We start from the raw sequence: 24,768 nt of genomic DNA on the forward strand, positions 1-24,768 counted from the left end.
AAAATCTAAAATATAAACTAGAAACATCCATCAGAGTGCAAAGTCTTCTCTCTCTTCTAGAAATGATTATTTATTTCTATATTAGGATATGATGCTCTTTAATTTGCCGATTGTCAAAGAAAAGGCCAGCGTGTGTTTTATTGTAAGCGTACTTTCGTTGGGTCAAACTGGGTTTCTAGAAGACAAAAAAATAATTGTGTGAGTCAAGCGCTGTACTCTTTTGAATTGTACTAGAGCCTGGCAATTATTTTATTGGCCATATAATACAAAGAGATTCGTTGATGACCAAACACATGACATGATGCCTTTGGGAGGGGGAAAGTCCAACCCAAACTCGTTGGGTGGCTGTACTTTTGGTTATTACCCCCTTGACTATGTCCTTTAGCATTATCACTTTGGATACACACCCCCCTGAATTAGATATTTTGGTATGCTCATATGGGATATGGTAGTGAGAGCCTAACAACATTTTCAACCAATGTCAACATATTGATGCAACCAGAACGTACTAGGAGTATCTTTATATTAGAATCTTTCTATCCAAAACTGGCTCTCTCAAGATCTTTCAAATATATGCTTTGAGGCTATTTGTATTATACCTTTAGGCGCATGTGTGTATTTAGACTGAATAAAAGACATTAAAACTACGACCATTTCCGAAGAGCTTATTGGTAAGAAAAAAGATAAATGTATCCTGAAATTGATATGTCTAATCTAAAGTTTAGACTCCCAGATTCAAAACCAAGGCGTATACTTGTCCCCTAATTACTATTTCTTATTCATGTAGCACATGTGAATGCTTAATAAATTACTCCCACATGCATGACAAACTCACTTTACATGACTCTATCCCTCTCATAAAGAGTTGCGAACACCCTTACTAGTATTTGCAGTGTTCTGAGGGGAATGGTCCTCTTTTTTTTTTATCCATCTAATGTTTCAGATCTCAACTACTTATTGACATGTATAATTCCTTAAATGTTCAAAATGATGAATTACAGATAGTCCTCATCATTCTCACTAACTAAGAAGCGATAAGTTGAAATAAACAAATAACAAGGGGTAATCTATAATTTGTCCTAATTCTAAATTGGATTAATTGCGAACATACCCCTTGTATCATCCAATTGTAGATAGACTGTATAGTTTTATTTGTTACGAATATAGCCCCTAAGTGATTTTTTTATTCTTAAAATAATAAAAAAGATTTGAGGAGGCCGATAGATTCTCTATAATTCTATTTGCGAGGATAGACCCCCCACACCACCCCAACTGATAATTCTTTTAAAGAGTTGAAAAACTTTACTAAGCGGGTGTTTTCGCACTTGGTGTTAGTACTATAGGGGGCCTATTAGCAAAAAAAAAAAAAAAAACTAAAAAGAGTCTATTTGTAATTTGATGATACTAAGAGGATCTTATCCACAATTAACCCTTCTAAATTTCAATGTCTGCCAAGTCCAAATTAAAACCACCATCTTTGTCCGAGAATGCATTCATGCAAATAAAATATTTTGAAGTGATGAAGTAGCAAAAAAGCATTGACACGTTGTACACGCAAAAAGCCAATCAATGCTCATAACCCTTTCTCGACGCGCGTATGGACTTTGTCCATTCCCCTCATTATATGTCTTCCTCCTCTTCTCCTCCCTCGATTTCTTTCCATCTCCAAAATTTCTCTAATCTATCTCATGCCACCAAAAACCCTCCATTAGCTCCAAAATTACAATAATGACCTCCGAGAGACCTCTCCTCCTCCCATCCCCAACAGCCCCATCTCCTCCTTCAACCGCCACCGAAAACTCAAGGCCTCCTTCGATCTTCGATCCAAAAGAGCAACCATCTCCTCCAACCTCCCGAAACTCTTACCAACTCCTCCGATTCTTTCTCCTCTCAAACCCCCAATTCAAGAAAGTCTAACCTTCCAAATCCTCCTCCCAATCGAAACCCCTCCCCGGCGCTACGGCTCCGGCTCCGGCTCATCTCACGACCGCCGGTCCGCTTCGCCTCCCGCGCTCCGACTCGACCGCTTTTTCAGCCAGCGAGCAGATCTCCGACGACGAAGCCCGGTTCGTCTTCATAAACGAGCCCGACCGGACCAATTCGCCCGTCAAATTCCCCAACAACTCCATCAAAACCTCGAAATATAGCGTAATTACCTTTTTGCCCCGCAACTTATTCGAGCAGTTCCACCGTGTCGCCTACGTGTACTTTCTGATCCTAGCTGGACTCAACTTCGTCCCACAACTTGGGGTTTTTACTCCCGAGGTCGCGATTTTGCCTCTGGCTCTGGTCCTGACTGTATCGGCTATAAAGGATGTACGAGGATTGGCGCGCGCGCACCGGTCAGATCAAACCGAGAATAACAGGACCGTTCCGGTTCTTAAACGGTCGGGTTTTGAACCCAGACCGTGGAAATCGGGTCGGGGAAGTCATTCGGGTCGAAGCCAACGAGACTTTACCGTGCGACATGGTTCTACTATCCACATCCGACCCGACAGGAGTCGCATATGTACAAACTATTAATCTAGATGGCGAGTCCAATCTCAAGACCCGTTATGCTAAGCAAGAGACCCAATTGGTCCCGCCTAATCGGGTTTCGGGTCTTATGAGATGCGAAAAGCCGAACCGCAACATATACGGGTTCCAGGCGAATGTGGATATAGACGGTAAACGGGTATCTCTTGGACCGGGCAACATAATTTTAAGAGGATGCGAGCTGAAGAATACGGATTGGGTTATCGGGGTTGCGGTCTACACGGGTCAGGAGACCAAAGTGATGCTTAACAGTTCCGGTGCGCCATCGAAGCGGAGCCGGTTAGAGGCCCACATGAACCGTGAAACGATTCTACTAGCCGTTGCATTGTTCATACTGTGCACAATTGTTACCATACTTGCGGGGTTTTGGCTCAACAGGCACAAGGACCAGCTAGATTATTTGCCGTACTATAGAAAAAATGATTATTCTGGAAACGGGATTGGAAAATATGATTACTATGGAATTGGATGGGAGATAGTGTTCACATTCTTCATGTCGGTGATTCAGTTTCAAGTGATGATACCGATCGCGCTGTTCATATCGATGGAGATGGTGAGATTGGGGCAGGCTTATTTCATGATAAATGACAAGGAGATGTATCATGCGGCTACGGATTCGAGGTTTCAGTGTAGAGCATTGAATATAAATGAGGATTTGGGGCAGATTAAGTATGTCTTTTCGGACAAAACAGGGACTTTGACAGAGAATAAGATGGAGTTTCAGTGTGCAAGTGTAAGGGGAGTTGATTATAGCGGCAATGGAGATCAAGAGGATGGTGCTTCTGTGTTAGGTATGTGATTATTTTTTTGTAAATATACCATTTTTGCGATTTATTATTATTAAATTGCAAATATGTCTGATTTTTGTTTGCCTGTTAAGTTCATACACCAAGTGGTTTCATAAGGACAGTAAATTCAATGGCTGCAATTAGTTAATGGAAAATTAGTTAATGGAATCTGCTTATGAACAATGAGTGGTAACATAAACCAGGTTAAGGTTCGAAATAGTCAGATTTGATGCTTTCAGGTTCAACCAGATTGAGATTTGAGGAAATAGTCTAATTTAGGGGATAAATTTGCAAAGAGAGATTTGAGGGGGATACAGGGAAAACCCCATGTTTGTAATGTAAGACCGGATCCATCAATTTGAAATCAAGTGCAATTGAGAATGTTTGGTTTCTTACTGTGTTTAGGCCACAGCAGTATTACATCAACGGTGAGGTGTTTTCCTGGATTCTGGAAGATAAATTGAAATGCAACCCAATATCTGGTCAGAGATAAACTAGAGGACTGAGAAATTTTGATGTTAGGTGCAATGCTACATTGATACTTGGAGATATGGCCTAATGAGCTGAATTGCCAAGGGTCATCTCAGCCAAAAAACTCTTATTCATAGGTTTTTGTATTAAATTTTGTTTCATTTTTAAAGAAAGTTCTGTCAATATCCTAGCGTCTAACAAACTGAAAATTACTGGTAAGGATTGCTTTCAATTTTCAAATAACTTGGAAGGACATATCTCATATGCAAGAGAAAAATGTAATCAATTTGGTTGGAGGATCTTGCGTTTGTTCATTGTTGTTTCAGCATCTTGATCTTCGAAATATGTAGTGTTCCATACGCATTTTTTCTTTCGGACGATAAAGATTGAGATATACCCTTATATTACTGAATCAATGATGACTAATTATTTTGGAACAAAGCATAACTATATTTACCTGATTCCTGTGATATCGTCCTCATAATTCATGGATGTTGTCCTAAAACATTAGATATGTTCATGTACAATATCACATATGTACATTGTTTCAGTATACATATGAGGTAACATCAATTGATGCTTTCTAGCTTTTTAAGCTTTGCTTCAGACTTTTTTGTTAGTATATTTGTGTTAGTAGGATTGGTTGCTGAATAAATGCTATATTCATCCTTTCTTCTTTCTTCTGTCTTAAGTATCTCCGATAACGTGTCTTTGTAAATATCATTGCAGTTATAATTGAACTCTTGAAAATGACTAATGAAAATTGTGGAGGGCGTAAGGCCTGCATTCATTTCTCTCGGACTGCCTTCGCTTGTGTATGTAGCCCAATTTCGGGTGAACCATGTAACTTGTCGTGTGTTCTTTCCTATCTTCATTATTTATTCCACTTTTTATTGGCCCAGGGCACTTTGATGCCCCCCCCCCCCCCCACCCACCCCAAACTGGGTTCCCTTGAATAAGGGAGGGTGGCGTTCGTTTATTAAGTTAAGAAGATGGAAGGGAACTATTGGATTAGCTAGCGTTCTGGGAGAATAAGGTCATTTAGTCTGTTCATAACAATTTCTGTATGTAAAGCAAGGGGAAAAGCTTCAACGACAACTCCCCCCTCATTGCCATCGTCGGCCTTTCCCACCTCCCCTCCTTTGATATATAAAATGTCTATAACATATATGTTCTAGTAACGATCAAGTGCATGAATATTCCTGATATCTGCTTTACTTGATTCTTAATTGTTCAGATTGTGCAACTATAAGTAAGAGCATGCAGGTATTTTATCAGGACAGAAAATAGTTATGAAATCCTCTTTGTTTTAGAATATCTCCCAACTTGCATCGGGATATTTACTGACAGAATAAGTTTCCAAGTTATGTCCCAGAGCTAATACCATTCATAAGTTATGACTAATGTCATATATTTCAGCAATAAATTATATTTATAACATGTTAGTACTTTTTTTGGGCAAAATAACCTGTTAGTACATGATTCATGCAAATCTATCAATAATTATAATTATAATTACTGGAAAAGTTTAAGGTAACGCATTTTTTGAAACAGTGGGTGGACAGGTGTGGAGGCCAAAAACGAAAGTTAAACCTGACCCTGAGCTTCTCCACCTACTAAAGCATGGGTCAAGCACGGAAAAGGGAACTCGAGCAAGAGACTTCATTCTTGGATTAGCAGCCTGCAACACGATTGTACCAATAATTTTTGACACTTCTGATCCTACGCAAAAGTTAATTGAGTATCAGGGCGAGTCGCCTGATGAACAAGCTCTAGTTTATGCTGCTGCTGCTTATGGATTCACGCTTATTGAACGGACATCAGGGCACATTGTTATCGATGTTCTTGGTCAGAGACAAAGGTGTGTTTTCTTCCTTTCATTTATCTCATATTTCTTTACTTGTCTGGTATAATTGCATCCTCTTAGTAGTAATAGCAGCAGTAGTAGTATTGGTTTGCTTGTGATCGAAGATGTTCTTTAGAGTAGAGGATGATAAACTTGTCCATATTGTGGAAAGATGGAACTTCTTTATTAATAGGAATTTAATGAAACATCTTAAATAATAATAAGAGACTCCGTCAAAACAAAACAAAATACAAGATACCAATATAAGGTAAGAGTATCAGATATAAAGTCAAAAATATTGCTTGTAACGAGGGGGGAAAAATCCTTATGAGACGATAAGATCGTTAGATATGATAATTCCATTATAATCCACGTGAGAAGACTATTTAGCATTATTGGTGTTTTTATTAGTTTGTTTTGTCATGGTAGTGGTTTTGGTGAGGAAGATAACAATTGCAAATAATATATCAATGGTGATAATTAAGGAAAAAGGAGGTATCTTGAGCTTAGTGATGCTTGCATATTATATGTAGTGATTGATCAGCTTTATTCATTGTTGTTTGGAAATTAGACTGATTACATCATGGGTGAGATCTTTAGGTGGTCTTGTTAATTAAGGAGCGACATAAGGAAGTAGCCCAAAATCATGACATTGTTCAAATGTCATAATACTATCATTACTTGTGTACATATTTTTACAAGTACAAAGATCTTAAAAGCAAGTTGTATGGTAAAACTTTAACACCTTTTCAAACAAAATTGAGAATAATGAGTATGACAAGTGAGAGCCATGTTAGTATTTATTGCTGTCATTAAAACTATACACATGGGGTGAAAGCTTGAAAGTTGAAAGAGGAAAAAAAGATATGAATGCAATATTTTGTACATCACAAACATGAATTCTTACATCCACCACTGCAAGATTTGAATCATAACATTTCCACTTAATGAATGCACATGAATATAATAATAACTCATGTTATTTGTTACGCAGTAAATACAAGTGTATTTAATTCAAAACAAGGATGCAGAATAATTGTACTTATTTATTTTGCTACAACTGCAATGATTTTGCAACTATAAATACAAAAGGAATAATATAGACAATTGCAGTTGCAAAAATACTGTATTTATGATGAGGGAAATAGCCACAATACAAGTATAAATGTGTTTTAAGAACTATTAAATTCATTCTTATTTATGTTTTAGACTATTTTTAGTCTCACTTTATCCCGCAAATTACCACTTTTATTTCATTTCTTTATGAGTATTTTAAATATACTTCTGGGAGGAAATTGATATTTTAGAGGGCAATGTGGAATTAAAAATAGTTCATGGGCATATTTAACAATTCAAGGAATAAGATGAAATTAGAAGTCCAAAGCAAAGCAATCTAAAAATTAGTAAATTTATTTTAAAAACACGTTGCACCAACAACACGCAATACAGCCTTTTTGAAGTAATAAATAAAAAAGGTTGGTGAACCACAAGGTTTGGCTTCAACTAATATTGTAAGAGTTATGATTGATCCTTGAGCTCATTATGTGAAGCCAATGGACTTTTTGAATATGAATAATGAATAATGAATTGAGACAAGTTGCTAAAGACGTGTAGAAGAGAGAATTTTATTGAGGGAAATTTGAGGCATAGAAGTGTTGAAGAGAGTTGTTGACGATGACTTAATTAGTGAGAGGGATATGAACTTGATATAAAATGTTAAGTTTAAAGAGAGGTCATGCAGAAAAATGTAAAACTTTATAATATTTGGCTGGGTATAAATGAACGAAAAATCAATATACTAACTTCTAAAATTAATTTTTTCCCCTTATATAGAGTCACTTCCAAGCTCCTTCCTTTTTCTACACTACACACAAATGACATAAGGACATCGTGGGCTTCATAAAGTCAACCTTGGGAAACTTCCTACACAATTATGTTCTTAATTGGCACCACCTTGATCGCATGCCTCTAAAAAAAAACCTAATCAATGAGAACTTGGAGATGTATGCTCCGTATTTGTTTTGTCATGTAAAGTTCAGCATAGAGGCAGAGGTAGTTACATTGATTTAAGTTGTTCATTATTAACAACAAAATGCACGATAGTATCTTGATTTGATTAAATCCTTTATAAAGGAACATGGAAAGCTTAAAATACACCGCTACCACTACAGAAAAAGGCACTTTACATAAAGAACATCATCAATAGTTCCGTAGTTCAAATGTGTTATTGATACCTTAGCCCCGAAGAAAAATAAAAATCTTATAGAAGATTCGGTGCATTTAAAAAGTTAAAAGACAAATAGAAGGCAACAATAGAGACGTAAGGACGAGCTTAATTAAGCACTTAACAAAGGCTAATAAATTTCCTCTTAATATATACCATTTTTTGATATAACATGGATTATTTACTTAACCACTCATTTAAAAAAGCCGGCCAACCAGCTACTAGGGATAAAGACACGTGACTTCCGGCCAATTTTCGCTTTTCTTTCAGTTCCAATTTCCAAATCCGAATATATTCTCGTTTTTCCTTTTTACCTGCATAATTCCTCTCCATCCCATTTGGATCCATTTCGATGTCTCCGCCTTTTTTTTTAAAGTGGATTGGCCAGGGCCGTACCTAGGAATTTTGGGGCCCAAGGCGAAATATTGGATGAGGCCTAAGTGATACAACTCATAATACATTTTATCTCATTCTTCTTACCTTTTGAGCGGCAAAATTACATATTATTTTCAATATCTTGTAACATGGTCAATCTTAAATAAGATTTTAGTAATTTTAATTTTAAAAAACTTCTTTCAGCGAAAGCAACTGTTACGAGTATAGTCAATAGTACACGATAAGCAATACAAGTATTTAGAAAATAATCTAACCACTTTATATAGTTCAACACTTCAATTGGACTATTAATCTCTATTTTTAAAATTTCCCTAAGCACTCTCAATTCTGAAAACAAATCAAGTCTATTAATATCTAAATGTTCATGCATTTTCGAGATTAAGATAATATGCTTTCAATTCAATATAATCTAAAGCTTTTAATTTTTTCAAATCAAACAAAAAACCAATTTTTTTTTCATACGTTTTTAATTGTTCAAACCTACTTTCAATTGAGCCAAGCGATTTATCAACTATGTATAGAAATATTCAATACGAAAAGGTTCTTCAGCGTTAAATATTGTTTCATTACCAATATTTCATCAAATTGTTTTTTTCTATGAATTTTACGTTTTTCACAAAATATAGGTTGTACGTCATTTAATTAGCAAGTTCTTTAGTTGAATTCAAAGCAGATATAAAAGCATTTTGTCTATAATTTTCTAAATATACAATAAGACCCTTTAATTGATCTATGACAATATCAATATGCATATATTTAGATTGTAAGATTTTACTAACTGAATTAACAGCAAACAATATGTCATACCAAATATTCATAGCTATTAAGAATTCAAAATTTTCAATCTCATAAGTTGCTAAGCTATTAACTTCACTTTTTATCTTTGGATCTTTACTTTTTAAATAGGATTAGTTTTATGCTTAAGTAACTAAGTTACATATATTATATATATGGGTGGGTGGGCCTTATCCAACTTGGGGCCCAAGGCAAAGGCCTTAGTTGCCTTATGCTAGGGCCGGCCCTGGGATTGGCTTTGGATCATTCCAGAAACTACTGTTTTACTTGCTGGGCCTTCTCCCTGTTATAGCACTTTTACTCAATCTTTTCTCCCTCAATATTAGCATTTTCCTACTGAATAATTAGTAAGAAGAGATTAGTAGTTATTTTAGTTGCCTCATAAGAGTAGAAAGTTACAGGTAGCAATCATTTTCATAGTAAAGAGTCATTAGACGTAATATCAAAGCAAATAATGTTTAAATTTCACGAGTTATACATTTAAAGCTGATAAAGAAAATGGGATATCACCGTATGACTCTGTATTTTAGTTCAACGAGAAGGAGTCTTAGCTATGGGAATATTCTAGAATGCATAATTATAAGATTTAACTTTCATTACAACTGAGAATCGAGAAGTCGTTGATATAGTGAAAGGATAATTAGACATTAAGAAAACGCGTCACTAATTCAGTGAACATAACTCCCGGGATATTTTATCATATGCCAAAATCTTATTCTATTGTAGATAAAAAAAATTAAGTTAAAAATATTACTGCTATCATGGAGCTGTTAGAATTCGAATAAGGTTCAGTTCATCCATGCATAAAGATGTTAGTATTCAATATTAGCTTTTTTGATGTGCTTTCTCTTACTTGTTTTGAGGGGAAAAAAAATCCATGAATTCGTAGAAATATGATCTCTAACTGCTCTTCGTATCCCATTCATCTTGCATGTCTAGTGTCATGAGAGTCATGCTCTCACCAAATCATTAATAATAATAATAACAATAATAAGAATAAAGTGAAAAAGTAAAAGAATTAAAAAAAAAACTAACCCCCAACTGTAGTCCCCTCTCCCTCCTAAAAAAGCCTCCCCTCTGCCATCCCTCCTCCTTCCTCCCCTCCGATATCTACTTCCGATTTCCAAACCCAAACCTTCTCCAAATCCTCCTCGAAAACTAAAATCCTTTCACCATTGAGCTTTTGATGCCACTAGAGCCAAAAGAAGAAAAAATTCAATGGTAAACTCCGAGAGGCCTCTCTTGGATCCCTCTCCCCGCCCAATTCCCTCCCCCTCCTCTAACCGCGACCTCTCCCTCTCCGATCATCCAACTCGCTCCGCATCCACCTCGACCGAAACTCGCCGCCGACTCCGCCGCCTTCTCCTCCCGCAAAGCCGACCTCGCCGACGAAGACGCCCGCATCGTCCACGTCAACAACCCAACCCTAACCAACAAAGACCTCGAGTTCTTCAACAACTCCATCAAAACCACCAAGTACTCTCTCCTGACCTTCCTCCCTCGAAATCTCTTCGAGCAGTTCCACCGCCTCGCCTACGTCTACTTCCTCATCATCGCCGTCCTCAACCAGCTCCCCCAGCCNNNNCCTTCGTCCTCCTCGTCACCGCTGTTAAAGACGCCTACGAGGACTACCGCCGCCATCGATCCGACCGGATCGAGAACAATCGCTCCGCCCTCGTCCTAAACCCTAGCCCTGTCTCGTTCCGACCTAAACGATGGAAGGAGATCGAGGTTGGGGACATTCTTAAGGTCCTCGCTGATGAAACCCTGCCTTGTGATATGGTGCTTCTTGCGACCAGCGATCCCACTGGTGTTGCTTATGTTCAGACTATAAATCTTGACGGGGAGTCTAATCTGAAGACGAGGTACGCGAAGCAGGACACCATGGCGAGGGCGAGGGAGAAGGACGGGGATTTAGGGTTTGGGTCATTTTCAGGGGTGATTCGTTGTGAGAGGCCGAATAGGAACATCTACGGGTTTCATGCCAACATGGACATTGATGGGAAGAGGGTTTCGCTTGGTCCGTCGAATATAATTCTGAGAGGTTGTGAGCTCAAGAACACGGCTTGGGCTGTTGGGGTTGCGGTTTATACGGGGAGAGAGACGAAGGTTATGCTCAACAGCTCGGGAGCTCCGTCGAAAAGGAGTAGATTGGAGACCCATATGAATAGAGAGACCCTTTTGCTGTCTGGGCTCTTGATTGCGCTGTGCTCTGCTGTGACTGTTTGTGCGGGCGTTTGGTTGCGGAAGCATAAGGATGAGCTTGATGACTCTCCTTACTTTAGGAAGAGGAACTTCGTCGGGGATGATAAGAATTATGACTACTATGGGATTGCGTTGGAGGTGGTCTTTACGTTTTTGAAATCGGTGATTGTGTTTCAGATCATGATCCCAATTTCATTGTATATATCGTTGGAGCTGGTTCGGCTCGGGCAGGCGTATTTTATGATTAGGGATAGGAATTTGTATGATGAGGCTTCAAACTCGAGGTTTCAGTGTCGGGCACTGAACATAAATGAGGATTTGGGGCAGATTAAGTATGTGTTCTCTGATAAGACGGGGACTTTGACTGAGAACAAGATGGAGTTTCAGTGTGCGAGTGTGAGAGGTGTCGATTACAGTGGAGGGAAAACACCTTTGCCTGCTGATATAGGTGGAGTTCATACCGTAATAGGTAGTAAATTTGGCTCCTTTATATGTGAATTTGTTTGTGAGGTAAAAAGATTTGGTTGTCTGGGTTATATAACATGTATTGTGTTTTACAACAGTTGGGGATCAGTTTTGGAGGCCAAAGATGATGGTGAAAACTGATCCTGAGCTAGTGAGGCTGTTGAGAAGTGGAAGGGACACTGAAGAAAGGAAGCATGCTCGTGAATTCTTCCTTTCTTTGGCGGCTTGCAATACCATTGTGCCTATCGTAGTCGATACACCTGATTCCGCTCAGAAATTGATTGATTACCAGGGTGAGTCCCCCGATGAGCAGGCGTTGGTCTATGCAGCCGCTGCATATGGATTTGTGCTTATCGAGAGGACCTCTGGGCATATAGTCATTGATATTCTTGGGGATAGGCAGAGGTAAATCTTTTCTTGTTATGGTGTTTGCTTGGTTGTTAACATCTTATGTTCTGACTCTGTTAGTTAGCGACTCTCACATCAATAGGAAAGCAGCTAGTTGTAGTAAACCATCATCATACCTTCTTAGTAGCTGTCGTTGTAGGATAAGTAGTGGTATATTTGCTTTCCGTTTAATATATATACTACAGTTATAGTACTAGAACAAGCTGCAGCTAGTCTGTGCTATTCTTTTTGTCTTCCCTTTGGATATCTTAGTTTCCTGTGGTGGTATATTTCTTAATTTGGTTAGTTGTTATCTGCTTAGTTGGTGGTTATTCATTAGTAAGTGACTACCACACCAATGGTAATTCAGCTTGTTGAAGTTTATCATCATCAAGTCCGTCTTTCTTTTGTAGTTGTTTTGGTGATAGGTGTAGTCTAGGGCTAGTCATCTGTATCTTTCCGATGGCTGACTTAATTTAAGTATTTTTTTTACACCTAATAATGGGGTGGCATCATCAGTTGTAGATAATTCGAGCAATCTTGGGTGTTGATGTCCTTTTCTGAAGTCTTTGTTCTATATTATAGCACTTAATTAGATTTTTCGTGTGATTGTGAATAATTGAATCCTATTAATTGTAGATAAAGACAGTCATATCATTATTGTTATTATGGTTGTGGTATCTTTCAGAATATTTATGTTTCTAATGCTGTAATAACATGAGATGATATTTTGATTGTGTATTATACAGTAGTTTTTTTTCCTTCAAAATATCCTCTCATTATATTTTAGTATCTGTTTTTAACAGAGTTAGTATTCAGTTGTCAAGGAACTATCTTTGATTGATCTCGTGCAATTCATATGAATTTTGATATCTATGTTGTTTACAGGTTTGAAGTGTTGGGCCTTCATGAGTTTGATAGTGACCGCAAGAGGATGTCAGTTATAGTTGGCTGTCCTGATAAGACTGTTAGGTTATTCGTGAAAGGAGCAGACAGTTCGATGTTTGGAGTCATAGACAAATCCCTGGATCTTGATGCAATTCATGCAACAGAGACCCATCTTCACAAATATTCATCAATGGGTTTGAGAACACTGGTTATTGGTATGCGGGAATTAAGTTCAACAGAGTTTGGGGAATGGCAGTCTGCTTATGAGAGAGCAAACACAGCATTGTTAGGGAGAGGAGGCCTATTAAGAGCTGTTGCAGCCAATATTGAATGCAATCTCCAATTATTAGGAGCCTCAGGAATTGAGGATAAGCTGCAACAAGGTGTGCCTGAAGCCATAGAGTCTCTGAGACAAGCAGGGATTAAGGTCTGGGTTTTAACAGGCGATAAGCAAGAGACCGCCATTTCCATTGGATATTCTTGTAAGCTCCTGTCAAGTGAAATGACCCAGATTATTATAAACAGCCGTTCCAAGGAATCATGTAGAAAAAGTCTAGAAGACGCGATCGCCATGTGTAAGAAGTTGGCGGCAATGTCTCCTGCAGCACAAGATAATGGTTTTGGGAGTCGCTCTACAAGAATTCGTCTCGCTTTGATCATAGATGGTACCAGTCTTGTATATATTCTAGAGACTGAATTAGAAGAACAGGTAATTCATATGTTATTGAAATATATTAAACCTTGTCTCTCTGCTGTTCCATTTTCTCTCAATTATAACTTCGTATCTGATTCATTGATGGTGCAGCTTTTCAAAGTGGCTACTGCGTGTGATGTTGTATTATGTTGCCGGGTGGCTCCATTGCAGAAGGCTGGAATAGTTGCTATTATCAAGAATCGCACAGATGATATGACTCTTGCAATTGGAGATGGTAATCAAAATTCCCATGTTAATTTTTCTTCTTTCTTTTCCGATGTCAATGTAAAACACTTTGCAGCTTATACTGATTTTTTAATGATATTATCTAGGTGCTAATGATGTTTCAATGATCCAAATGGCTGACATTGGCATTGGCATTAGTGGTCAAGAAGGACGGCAAGCTGTTATGGCTTCAGATTTCGCCATGGGGCAGTTCAGATTCTTAGTGCCACTTCTGCTGGTTCATGGTCATTGGAATTACCAGAGAATGGCATACATGATTTTGTACAATTTTTACAGGAATGCTGTATTCGTTTACATGCTTTTCTGGTAAGTGATCCCTGTACTGATCTCACTGTCTGACATTTTATATTTGATTAAATGCATTTCCATCTCAGTTTAACTGTTATGGTATCTTTGCTCTCATCCATTATTCACTTATCGCAAGTTAATCTTCCTAATGTAATTCTGGGATTTTCTCTTCAGGTATGTACTTTGCACAGCCTTCAGTTTAACAACTGCAATCACAGAATGGAGTAGCGTGCTATATTCTGTGATCTATACTGCTCTCCCAACCATCATTGTTGGAATTCTCGACAAGGATTTAAGTAGGAAGACACTACTTAAATATCCCCAACTCTATGGGTCTGGTCAGAGAGAAGAAAGATACAACCTAAAGCTATTCATTCTTACTATGATTGATACCATCTGGCAGAGCTTAGCTATATTCTTCATCCCTTATCTAGCATATAGACAGAGTGACATTGATGGCTCCAGCATTGGGGACTTGTGGACGCTTGCAGTGGTCATCATTGTTAACATTCACTTGGCTATGGATGTTTTTCGGTGGACTTGGTTGACTCATGCTTCCATCTGGGGTTGTATAGTTGCAACAGTCATTTGTGTCATCATCATAGATGCAATACCTATGCTACGGGGATTCTGGTACTTTCTCTTTCACCAAGGATTATTGCAGTCAATTCCTTATGCATCTTATTTCTTTATGATAAATTTAGATATAAGACATTTTAGCTAGGCCTAGTTTTAGCATTATTTATCAGACTTGAAACCCAGATTTTTGTGCAAGTTCCAAATTCCTGAGACTTTGAGACACATATCGTGTATGTAAATATACACATTGGTTCAGTACATACTATGAATGTAAAGATTACTTGTTGACTACTGAATAGTTGGTCTTGACACGCGCACAATTGGTCTCGTACTCACACACAAAATAGGCCTTTGGCATACACATTCCAATGTCTCAAGCTCATGATTATGAAACAATCATTCATGTTAGATAACAGTGCTGAAATATCTTAATGATGGAAACGCACGTTAAAAATTATCCTGGCTAGTGTAGTTCTCCAATTTTCTTGGCAACAAAGAATAAAAAAGAAAAATTTCAAAGATCATTCATAGACTTGGATGGTTTGACTTGGGAATGGAACCCCAGTTTCTGTCACGATTGATGTGATGCACACCGGACACTTGGAAATAATTGTTGGATGCCCTAGTGTGCATTTCGAATTAAATGAATTTTAGCTGAAATCTGCACAAAATACCTAGAGTCCATTTTTAGTAAGCAGGGGTAATCTCTGTTTTCACTGTATCTCTAGGTGTGTTGTCAAATACATTGCACTTGTTAAACTAGCATATGAAGCATGATTATTGTAATTTAAGAAAGACAATATAAAAATAAATTCATGTTTGAGAGTCATCTCTTTTATAAATGAGATGCAACATTAAACATTTAGAAACGTAGAAAAATATTTTGATGAATTGTTGTATTTTTTCCAGGGCTATCTTCCATGTTATGGGAACTGGATTGTTCTGGTTGCTCTTGCTTTGTGTAATCATAACAGCAATGGTTCCAAGGCTCGCAATGAAGGTAATTACCGAGTATTTCATGCCTAGCGATATTCAAATTGCAAGAGAATTAGAGAAATTTGGCGGTGTAAATGCAACGAATACATCAGAAATCCCAATGAGCACTTTTTCACACTCCTAGCTATAATTCAGGCGCTGTGAGTTCTTTTTGTTCTTATAGGTTTTTTCCTTTTTCCTTTTTCTTTTATGTGTGTATATTAGCCTATTCTTTCAGCTTAGCTTCGGATTTCTCACCGATTGCGAGGTTTTTGTTACCTATCCGAAGGGGTAGATTTGTATTCCCTGCAGTGTTGTGAATTATTTGTAACAAAAAAATTATAGGAAGAGCAAAGTAGTTTATACAAAAAAATACCTTCATTTTTTCCCTTCCCCTTGTACAAGGATCTTATGTATTCAACATGATTTATATATAATACTGATTTTTGTGCATATTACTAGACGTTATTTAAATTTTAAACCCGTGATAGGTAGCACTCCCTTTAGACAAGTATTTTAAGAGCTGTTCTCTGCATTGAATGTTCATTAGTGAAGTATTTATCAAATTATTTGGTGAACATGGGATGCTTCCGACTGCTTGAGTACTGCATGTTATTTATTTATTTACCCTCATTTAACATAGTCCGAGTTGGCTGGTGCTTGCTGCTGAGATCGTGGACCAACTTAAGCTAACTCATTAGCTGCCTAAAGAAAGATTCCTCTAATAATCTAATATTCAAAATTGTCAAAATCATGTGTATCACAGAAGTCATTGATGGTTTTGAATTGGTGAGCTGTTGAAGGCATTATTTTACAAGGGTCTGCATTTTATTTTATTCGGAGCTGTAATGTTTTTAAAATTTATGTGATCACATGTCCTCTCTGTTCTCTATTCATTACATGAGATGGGCTCAGTGTATTTAACTGTTCTCCGTCTTCTTTTAAGCTTAAACATAATGCTGATGCAGAACTTGTCTTAGTTATACTAAAAACAAATAATAATAATAATAATAATAATAATAATAATAATAATTGTATCATCTTGCTATTTACTTTTTATGTTCCCTGTGATTTTAAGTTTATATGAATGCAGTTGTTGGAATATGTCCACATTCAGCAATTGGTTAGTGTAATTTGGATAATCTGAACATATGCTAAAAGCAATCTAGTTGAGAGTTTACAAGCGGCATGGTTATGTGATTGAAATTCATAAAAATTCTAATCTATTATTCCTTTGACAGGAATTTTCCAAGGACATTTTTACATCTAATTGAGACTTTATAGAACACAAGATTCCATAATTTAATTTGAATTATTGACTCGAGGGAGAGGGGGAAGAAAAGAACCATCATTTATTGCCTTCTCTTTTAAGTAATTTGGTCTCTCTTTCTTTGTGAAAGATTGTCATGCTGTATGAACTTATGGACTCTCTCTTTCTTTATGAACTCCATAAATTCATGAGAACGAATCAGATTAGTTCTTTTATATTGAAAGGGGTGGTGAAATTCTCGAAGTTAACTCGTGAATGGTACAGAGAGTATCTGCTCCCATGCGTGTAGTTTTGATGCGATTTGAGTTCTTCATTTGGAAATTCATGGGCTAGAGGCTGTTCATGGGTAAATTCGCTTTATTTGGAAGAGAATCAAGGCCTAATGTTGGACTTCTTTTTGGCTGTCTATAGGAAAAAAAAACCCCTTTAATTTTGGGTGATTATCATATAACACCTGATAAGTTTCAAAATATCCAGAAATCCCCCTTAAGCTAGGTGTTATCAGAAACCTTTTTTGACTTCAAGAATTTTTTTTAAAGGAAAACCCTCTAAAGTATGAACCATAGTTTTTACTAGGAAAAGATAATCAATCCCCTGTTATAATTGTAGCCGTTTTCCCTTTAAACCTTCTCTTTGTGTCAAGCCCCGGTTGTGGTCTTGGGCTTAGCTTGCAATTGGCCTTGAACTTTCTGTAATTGTTTATGCATCTGTTACTTGAACCGTATGGACTTAGCCTCGATTCATCTTTATACAGTACTCCAAGAAAAAATGTTTATGCATCTGTTGGAATTTGGATCTCTACAAAAAGGGGCCTAATGCCTGAAAGCTTTCATTATGCTAGTTTTTTGGGTTTAGCACGAGCCATGTGCATTACAGCCCATAATATTCAACTTGATAGGGCAGATATGCTCTAGCCATTATCTGTGCGAGCTTAAAAAAATGATGGGCTGCGCTTATAAGACCCCTCTTTCAACTAAAGTTAGACCTGAATAAGATTAATCTAAATTTTAGAAAGCCTCTAACCCTCTGAAGGGGTTCTCTTGGAGAGCTAAATGTATCATGAATAGGAGTTGAACGCCAAATGAGTTAATGTCTTTTTTCCCCACAAAAAATTTAGCTATTGAGCCCAACTTTGTATTTAGTTTCATTTCGATTTTGTTAATTTTTTAATGTAGGAATGTATTCACACATGAATATCAACAATATCTTTCTTTATTTGTGGTTATACCATCCAGAGGAACTAATGGATTATCTGCTGAATTGCGAACCATATAACAACAAAATGGTTGCTAACATTCATAGCATCTTTTACCATTTATGGGCTAATCAGATGTTGGAAAAGCAATCTCAAGCATCAACTATCATTTGTGGGTTAGCACGTCTTGGATTTAAACCAACAATAATAAGTAAAATGTTTCATTATCCAGACATCTCGGTTGCATGATTTGGTCTAAATGAGCTAAGAGACATTCTAGAACTATACACACACACACATGAATTCTCAAAAACAACAAAGAATGGGCAGAAAATTGAAGCAAGTTTTCTTTCTTTTCCTTTCCTTTTTATTTATTTATATGAAGAGGTATCAAAATGCATGGTATGAAGAGACTAGAAGTAATCTCAATGAGGAGATTAGAAGCAACCTCTATAGAGAAAAATTCACTCTAACGTGCTTTATCTCAAGCCCATTTTCGTGCAACAAGATCGATCACCTCATCAACAAGAATATCTCATTTTCAATTGTAGATGAGATCATGGACGTAAGAAAAATACAAGTTACCCAAACTATCATGAGCACAATTGTCAGTGTCATATATGACACATTTGGATCTTTGTTGCGATATTTGGAAAGAAATTTGTCTCATTAGTTGGATTCGGAAGCCAAACCAACATGATTTAATTATTATTTTAGTAGATACTCTTTCATCACATCTCTTTTATTTTTTAGATCACAAAGACAACTGACCTGCCCTAGATATAGGCCGTACGGGCCGCAGCACTTTGGCTCGACTTGCGAAATTGGTAACCCAGAATAGATCATGGGGTCATGATCTTTCATTAATGCCCTGTTATTACTTTGATTGGTCAAGAGTAAGTTAATGAAATAGTTTCTATAAGTGGTTAGACGTAGAACCCCGTAGAACATTAACGAAACGATTAATTCAGGATTCCCTTTCCTTCTTTTATTTATTGTTTTTATTGGGACCAATTTGCTGCACATTAGGGTAAGATTTTGGGTAAAGGGGCTTGTTTGATGTAACGTACGCTAGCTAGCTGGCACCTGGCAACAAGGAACTAATTCATCTACTGCTTAAATTAAATCACCGTTTATGTTTTTATTTTGCGAAAACACTGTTCATACTACAACATTATTTCGAGCCTTAGCTTTGATGTTCATGATGTAGTGTTTTTTCCGGTCTCTATTAAAGAAAATTGATAAAACTTTGCCAAATGATACTATATTGTTTTGTCAGCTGGTTTGGAGATTTACTCTATAATTAGTAGTACAAAAATCTGCCACTGAAGTTTTTTTATAAATAGTTATATATAAAAAACCATATTATTAATTTAGCAAAAAAAGCAACACGCGAGCTTAATACTAGTACAGTAGAGAAAGAAACCTAAGTGAGCAACGATCTAGTAACATTACTCCCGGCATTCCAGAATTGTTCTCCGTAGATTCTATGTATACGTGAGCAAATGGTTGTATAATCAAGGTTTACTGGTTACTGGGGTGTAGCAAAATTAGTTACTAGAGCTTTGCGCGATAAATATATAAATAAATATTCTGGTACCTTTAATAATTTATTCTAATATTCCTAGTTGATTTAAAGTGTAGACTTGATTTCACTACTTGAATATATATTTCTCAAAAGATTAAAATTTAAGACGCTTTTATTAAATTTTATGACTGTTTGTGAAAATTACGATTAACTTTGCTCATCAAATTACTATAGATGAACTCTACCTCTGTTCTTTTGATGAGATCTTCTCGCGGTGTATCCATGGACGTATGTAAGTGCGAAATTGCGCCAAATTTCGTCACATATAATCCTCGACATAAAATCTTTCTATAGTTCAAGAAGAAGATAGTATTCTTGACTTATATATATTATTTATCCACGGTATAGATTTATCTTCTCCACTATACACGATCATGTCTTCTTATTTGTTATAAAAAAAAACTAAATTTAAAAGACACTTCAGAAAGGTCTAGATAACCACTTCAAAAACTCTGGGGTTTACTATTTCATCCCTTGAGAAGAGATAATTCAAATGGATTAATTAGCCTAGTACTTCTCTTTAATTCCTCTCCCTCAAACATTTGGGAGAGTGGGCCATATTGGACAGGGCCCACTGGGCCAAGTATCGTACCATAGTACTAAAAGCACAGTAAAAACCTTACCCCCTTCTCCACAACTCTTATTGGGTCGGGCTATAATCATAACGGCTATTGGGCCACGTCGAGTGCTTTGCGTCCATCAGTCCTAATCGTTTTAATACCCCCACCAACCCCACTAATAAATAAATAAATAAATAAATAAATAAAACGAGCCTTTAAAATTCGGTTGATTGAAATAAATTCTTTTTTCGAGGGGTTTCCGATTGCAATCACCCACCAGATGATCTATTCGGGTCCAGAGTGGGGCTTGTTTAAGATCCAAAACAGTCCTTTTTATCTAAGCCCGTTATCAAAACCGCGTCAACTTGCCGACATGAGTTAGATGGATCTCACTTAGGCTTGAGCAAAATTGGGAGTGATTAATAAAATAAATAATGAGAGCGTGCAGTGTTTGGTTATGCATGTGAAAGGGCATCGGATTTAAAAAAAAAAAAAAAAAAACAGTAGGACTCAAGATTGACCCGGAACCCGAGACACGGAGGCTGAGAAGGGGAAGGTGGCGAGCGACCGACCGACCCCTCCAAACAGAGGGCACGTACACAGTGCGGCTGTTTCATTCATTCATTGAAACACTATAAAATATCATCATCATCATCATCACGTATTGATATTTAATATAGTTCATAATTAATATTATAAGGGACTATGTAGAGTGTTGCGACACCGACCAAGGGCTTTTGGTTTGGCTTTTAGGGCACATGCATTGATCCCTAGCTTAGCTCCTCTCCCCTCTAGAGATCGGTGCTAGCCTTCTTGCATGCTCTCTCGCAAGAAAGCCACCCATTTCTTGCGGGCCCCGCCTTTTGTTTCACTGTCGGGGCCCTCCTTTGCCAAGAAATGAGACGCTCGATCACTAAGCAAGGAGACAGGCAGCATCAAGCGGTAACAGCTCCTACTAATAACTTCTTCTCGTGGGGCCGCCGGGGGTTTGCTGTTACACAAATATTAATGTTCTAGTAGACGGGTTCGGAGCGAGTTCGGCTCATTTTTTTCAGGAAGTTACAAGAAGCCATTTCCTTTTATGTTTTGTTTCATTTTCCACTGATACAGGATAAGAATTCCCAACAATAATAACAATAATAATAATAATTTTTTTTTTTTTTTTTATGTTTCCATATATTTCTTGAAAATTATAGTTTTCGCATTGTTTCACGTAGAAATAGACGGCGGAATTCTGTTTTATAGCAAATCAACAGTTTGTTTCAAAACTCAGAAGAGAAATCCATCTCTTAAGGAACCGAGTACTTCTGTTATAAAAACTCTATCTCCGATATTTTATAACAAAACACGTGGTTGTTGGGGATTTACCAACCCCCCTGATGCGATTTGGAAATAGAGATTTAGGAGAGAGAGAGAGAAAATCAAACAGTCACAAACACACAAGATTTACGTGGTTCGCTTCTCAATGTGAGAAACTACGTCCACGGCCGCCGCAGGAGAAAAATTCACTAATTTTCGTCTCAATACATCATGCCCTAGCCAACCCTTTTATAGACTTAAGGGTTTAACCAATAAAAAAGGAAACAAACCCGACTCCGGTCGACCGCAGCACCACGTGCGGTCGACCGCGACGAATCCTATTCCTGATCGAGCTCTCTGGACTTTGGGCGGTCGACCGCAGCGCCATGTGCGGTCGACCGTGATGCTGTCCGCAGTCTGGGCTTGCTCTCTGGACTTTTGCCGGTCGACCGCAGTGCCATGCTCGGTCGACCGTGATGAGCTCCTGGCCTGTGCACCCAGCTGTGCACATAAGCGGTCAATCGCCGCGCCATGGTCGGTCGATCGCAAAGCTGCAAAATCTCTTCTTCGTCGTTTTGCTTGAACTTCGTCGTCGTCGATCATGTTCCTCCTGTTCCAACTTTGTTCCTCCTCTCTTCTGAAGCATAGGGCATATCTGATAGTTAGGCTTCACATATCCTAACAATCTCCCACTTGGAGACTAACTATCAATCTCTTTCAGCTCTCTCTGCGGCGACGGCCTCCATATCATCAAGTGCTGAGGCCAACTGAAGTTGAACACAACTTCAGTTTCTCTGTAGTGACAACCTTGGTAAGCATATCAGCTGGGTTCTTGCTTCCTTGAATCTTCACAAGTTCCAACATGTCCTCGTCCAACGCTGATCTTATGAAGTGGTAGCGGACCTGTATGTGTTTGGTCCTTGCATGAAAAGCGGGATTCTTTGCCAAATGAATTGCGCTCTGGCTATCACAATGTAGGACACTCTTCTCACTTTTCTGTCCCAGCTCCTCCAAGAAACCCTGCAACCATATCATCTCCTTGCTTGCCTCTGTCACCGCAACATATTCAGCCTCTGTTGTTGATAAAGCAACGATCTTCTGCAACTGAGAAATCCAACTAATAGCTGTAGAGCCCAAAGTGAATACGTATCCTGTAGTGCTTCTTCTCTGGTCTATCTCACCAGCATAGTCTGCATCAACAAAACCCTACAGAACTAACTTGCCTCTTAATGTCAGGTCTCGTGCATACCATGGCGTACATAAGGCTTCCAATGGCTGAAGCATAAGGAACCTTAGCCATGTATTCTTTCTCTTCATCAGTCTCAGGACACTGCTCCTTAGTCAATTTGAAATGACTAGCTAACGGTGTGCTAACGGCCTTAGCACCACTCATCCCGAATCTCTCAAGCACCCGTCGAATATACTCGGCCTGAGATAGTCGCAGTGTGCCCAAGAGTTTATCTCTACTGATCTTCATTCCCAATATCTGCTTCGCTGCGCCTAGATCCTTCATGTCGAAATCACTCGACAGCTGCTTCTTCAGTTTCTTGATCTCTGTCATATCTGAACCGGCTACTAGCATGTCGTCGACATATAGGAGTAGGATGATGTAACTCTTGTCAAACTCTTTGACAAAACAGCAATGATCAGCATTACACCTGGAGTAACCGTTCCTGTGCATGAATCCATCAAACTTTTTGTACCATTGCCTTGGAGCTTGTTTCAGGCCGTACAAGCTCTTCTTCAATCTGCATACCATCCTCTCTTTTCCCTTCTGAGTAAACCCCTCTGGCTGCTGCATATATATCTCTTCCTCTAGGTCACCGTGGAGGAAAGCTGTCTTCACATCTAGCTGCTCGAGATGTAGATCTTCAGCTGCAACAATACTCAGGACTGTTCTGATGGTAGTCAGTTTGACTACTGGAGAGAAGATCTCTGTGTAATCAACTCCTTCTCTCTGCTGAAATCCTTTAACCACCAATCTGGCCTTGTATCTCTTGGAACCATCATGTTCCTCTTTGATTCTGTACACCCATTTATTGCTCAAGGCCTTTTCCCCCGTTGGTAGCTTCGCAAGTTCCCATGTCTTGTTGGTGTTCAAGGATTTTATTTTATCTTTTATGGCGAGCTCCCACTTGCTCGCATCATCCACTCGAAGGGCCTCATCATAGCTTTCTGGCTCTCCACCGTCACTCAACAATAGGTAGTTGAGATGAGCTCTGGGCTGTAGTGATGGATACTTTGGATTAGGCTTGGGGACTCTAGCTGACCGCCTCAACTCTCTAACGGGCGAAACAGTCTCTCCATCTTCATCTGCCCCCTCTGAAGTGGTCTCATCCATCATCTCTTCTTCTTCATCAGAACTAGCTTCGGGATTGCCTCCATCTGAGGCATCATCTGACTCGAAATATGTAGGATCACTCTGCATCGAGCTAGTGGGCTGAACTGCATCACGGTCTTTGTAGAGGACTGATTCGTTAAAGACCACATCCCTGCTTCTGATGATTTTCTTGTTCTGCTCATCCCAGAACTTGTAGCCAAACTCATCGCCGCCATAGCCAACAAAGAAACATTTTAAGGACTTAGGATCGAGTTTGCTTCTAGCATGATCACTCAGATGTACATATGAAACACATCCAAATACTCTCAGGTGAGAAAGATTTACCTGCTTTCCACTCCATACTTCTTCGGGTATTTTGTGCTCCAAAGGCACTGATGGTCCCCGGTTGATCAAGTAGGCAGCTGTGTTGACTGCTTCTGCCCAGAATTGCTTTGGAAAACCTGCTTGTAAGCGCATACTTCTGGCTCTCTCAGTCAATGTTCTGTTCATGCGTTCTGCTACGCCATTCTGCTGGGGTGTACCTGGCACTGTCCTCTCTAATCTAATGTCGCTGTCATAACAGAACTTCTTGAACTCTGAGTCTTCATACTCGCCGCCGTTGTCAGAACGAAGCTTCTTGATCTTCAAACCGGTCTCGTTCTCAACCATAGCCTTCCATCTCTTGAAGACTTCAAACACTTCTGATTTGTGTTTCATGAAATAGACCCAAGTCTTCCTCGAGTGATCATCTATA

General features: G+C 38.4%; 1 protein-coding gene across 1 annotated transcript; it reads left to right on the forward strand.

Moving 5' to 3' along the window:
* On the forward strand, positions 2,389–16,237 carry LOC109848163 (phospholipid-transporting ATPase 1). The gene is made up of 7 exons (XM_020417531.1): positions 2,389–3,326; positions 5,349–5,655; positions 13,001–13,709; positions 13,806–13,929; positions 14,027–14,246; positions 14,403–14,861; positions 15,717–16,237. The coding sequence occupies exons 1-7, from the start codon at positions 2,468–2,470 to the stop codon at positions 15,925–15,927; spliced, it is 2,889 nt and encodes a 962-aa protein (XP_020273120.1). The 5' UTR covers positions 2,389–2,467; the 3' UTR covers positions 15,928–16,237.

The sequence above is a fragment of the Asparagus officinalis genome, chromosome 7 (genome assembly GCF_001876935.1).
Source record: "Asparagus officinalis chromosome 7, Aspof.V1, whole genome shotgun sequence".
Classification (NCBI taxonomy): domain Eukaryota; kingdom Viridiplantae; phylum Streptophyta; class Magnoliopsida; order Asparagales; family Asparagaceae; genus Asparagus; species Asparagus officinalis.

Coding starts and splice junctions, on each gene's coding strand:
- LOC109848163 (XM_020417531.1), top strand. CDS start 2,468: ATGGTTCTACTATCCACATCCGACCCGACAGGAGTCGCATATGTACAA. Junction 13,930..14,026: donor GACTCTTGCAATTGGAGATG/GTAATCAAAATT, acceptor GATATTATCTAG/GTGCTAATGATGTTTCAATG. Junction 14,247..14,402: donor TTCGTTTACATGCTTTTCTG/GTAAGTGATCCC, acceptor TTTTCTCTTCAG/GTATGTACTTTGCACAGCCT.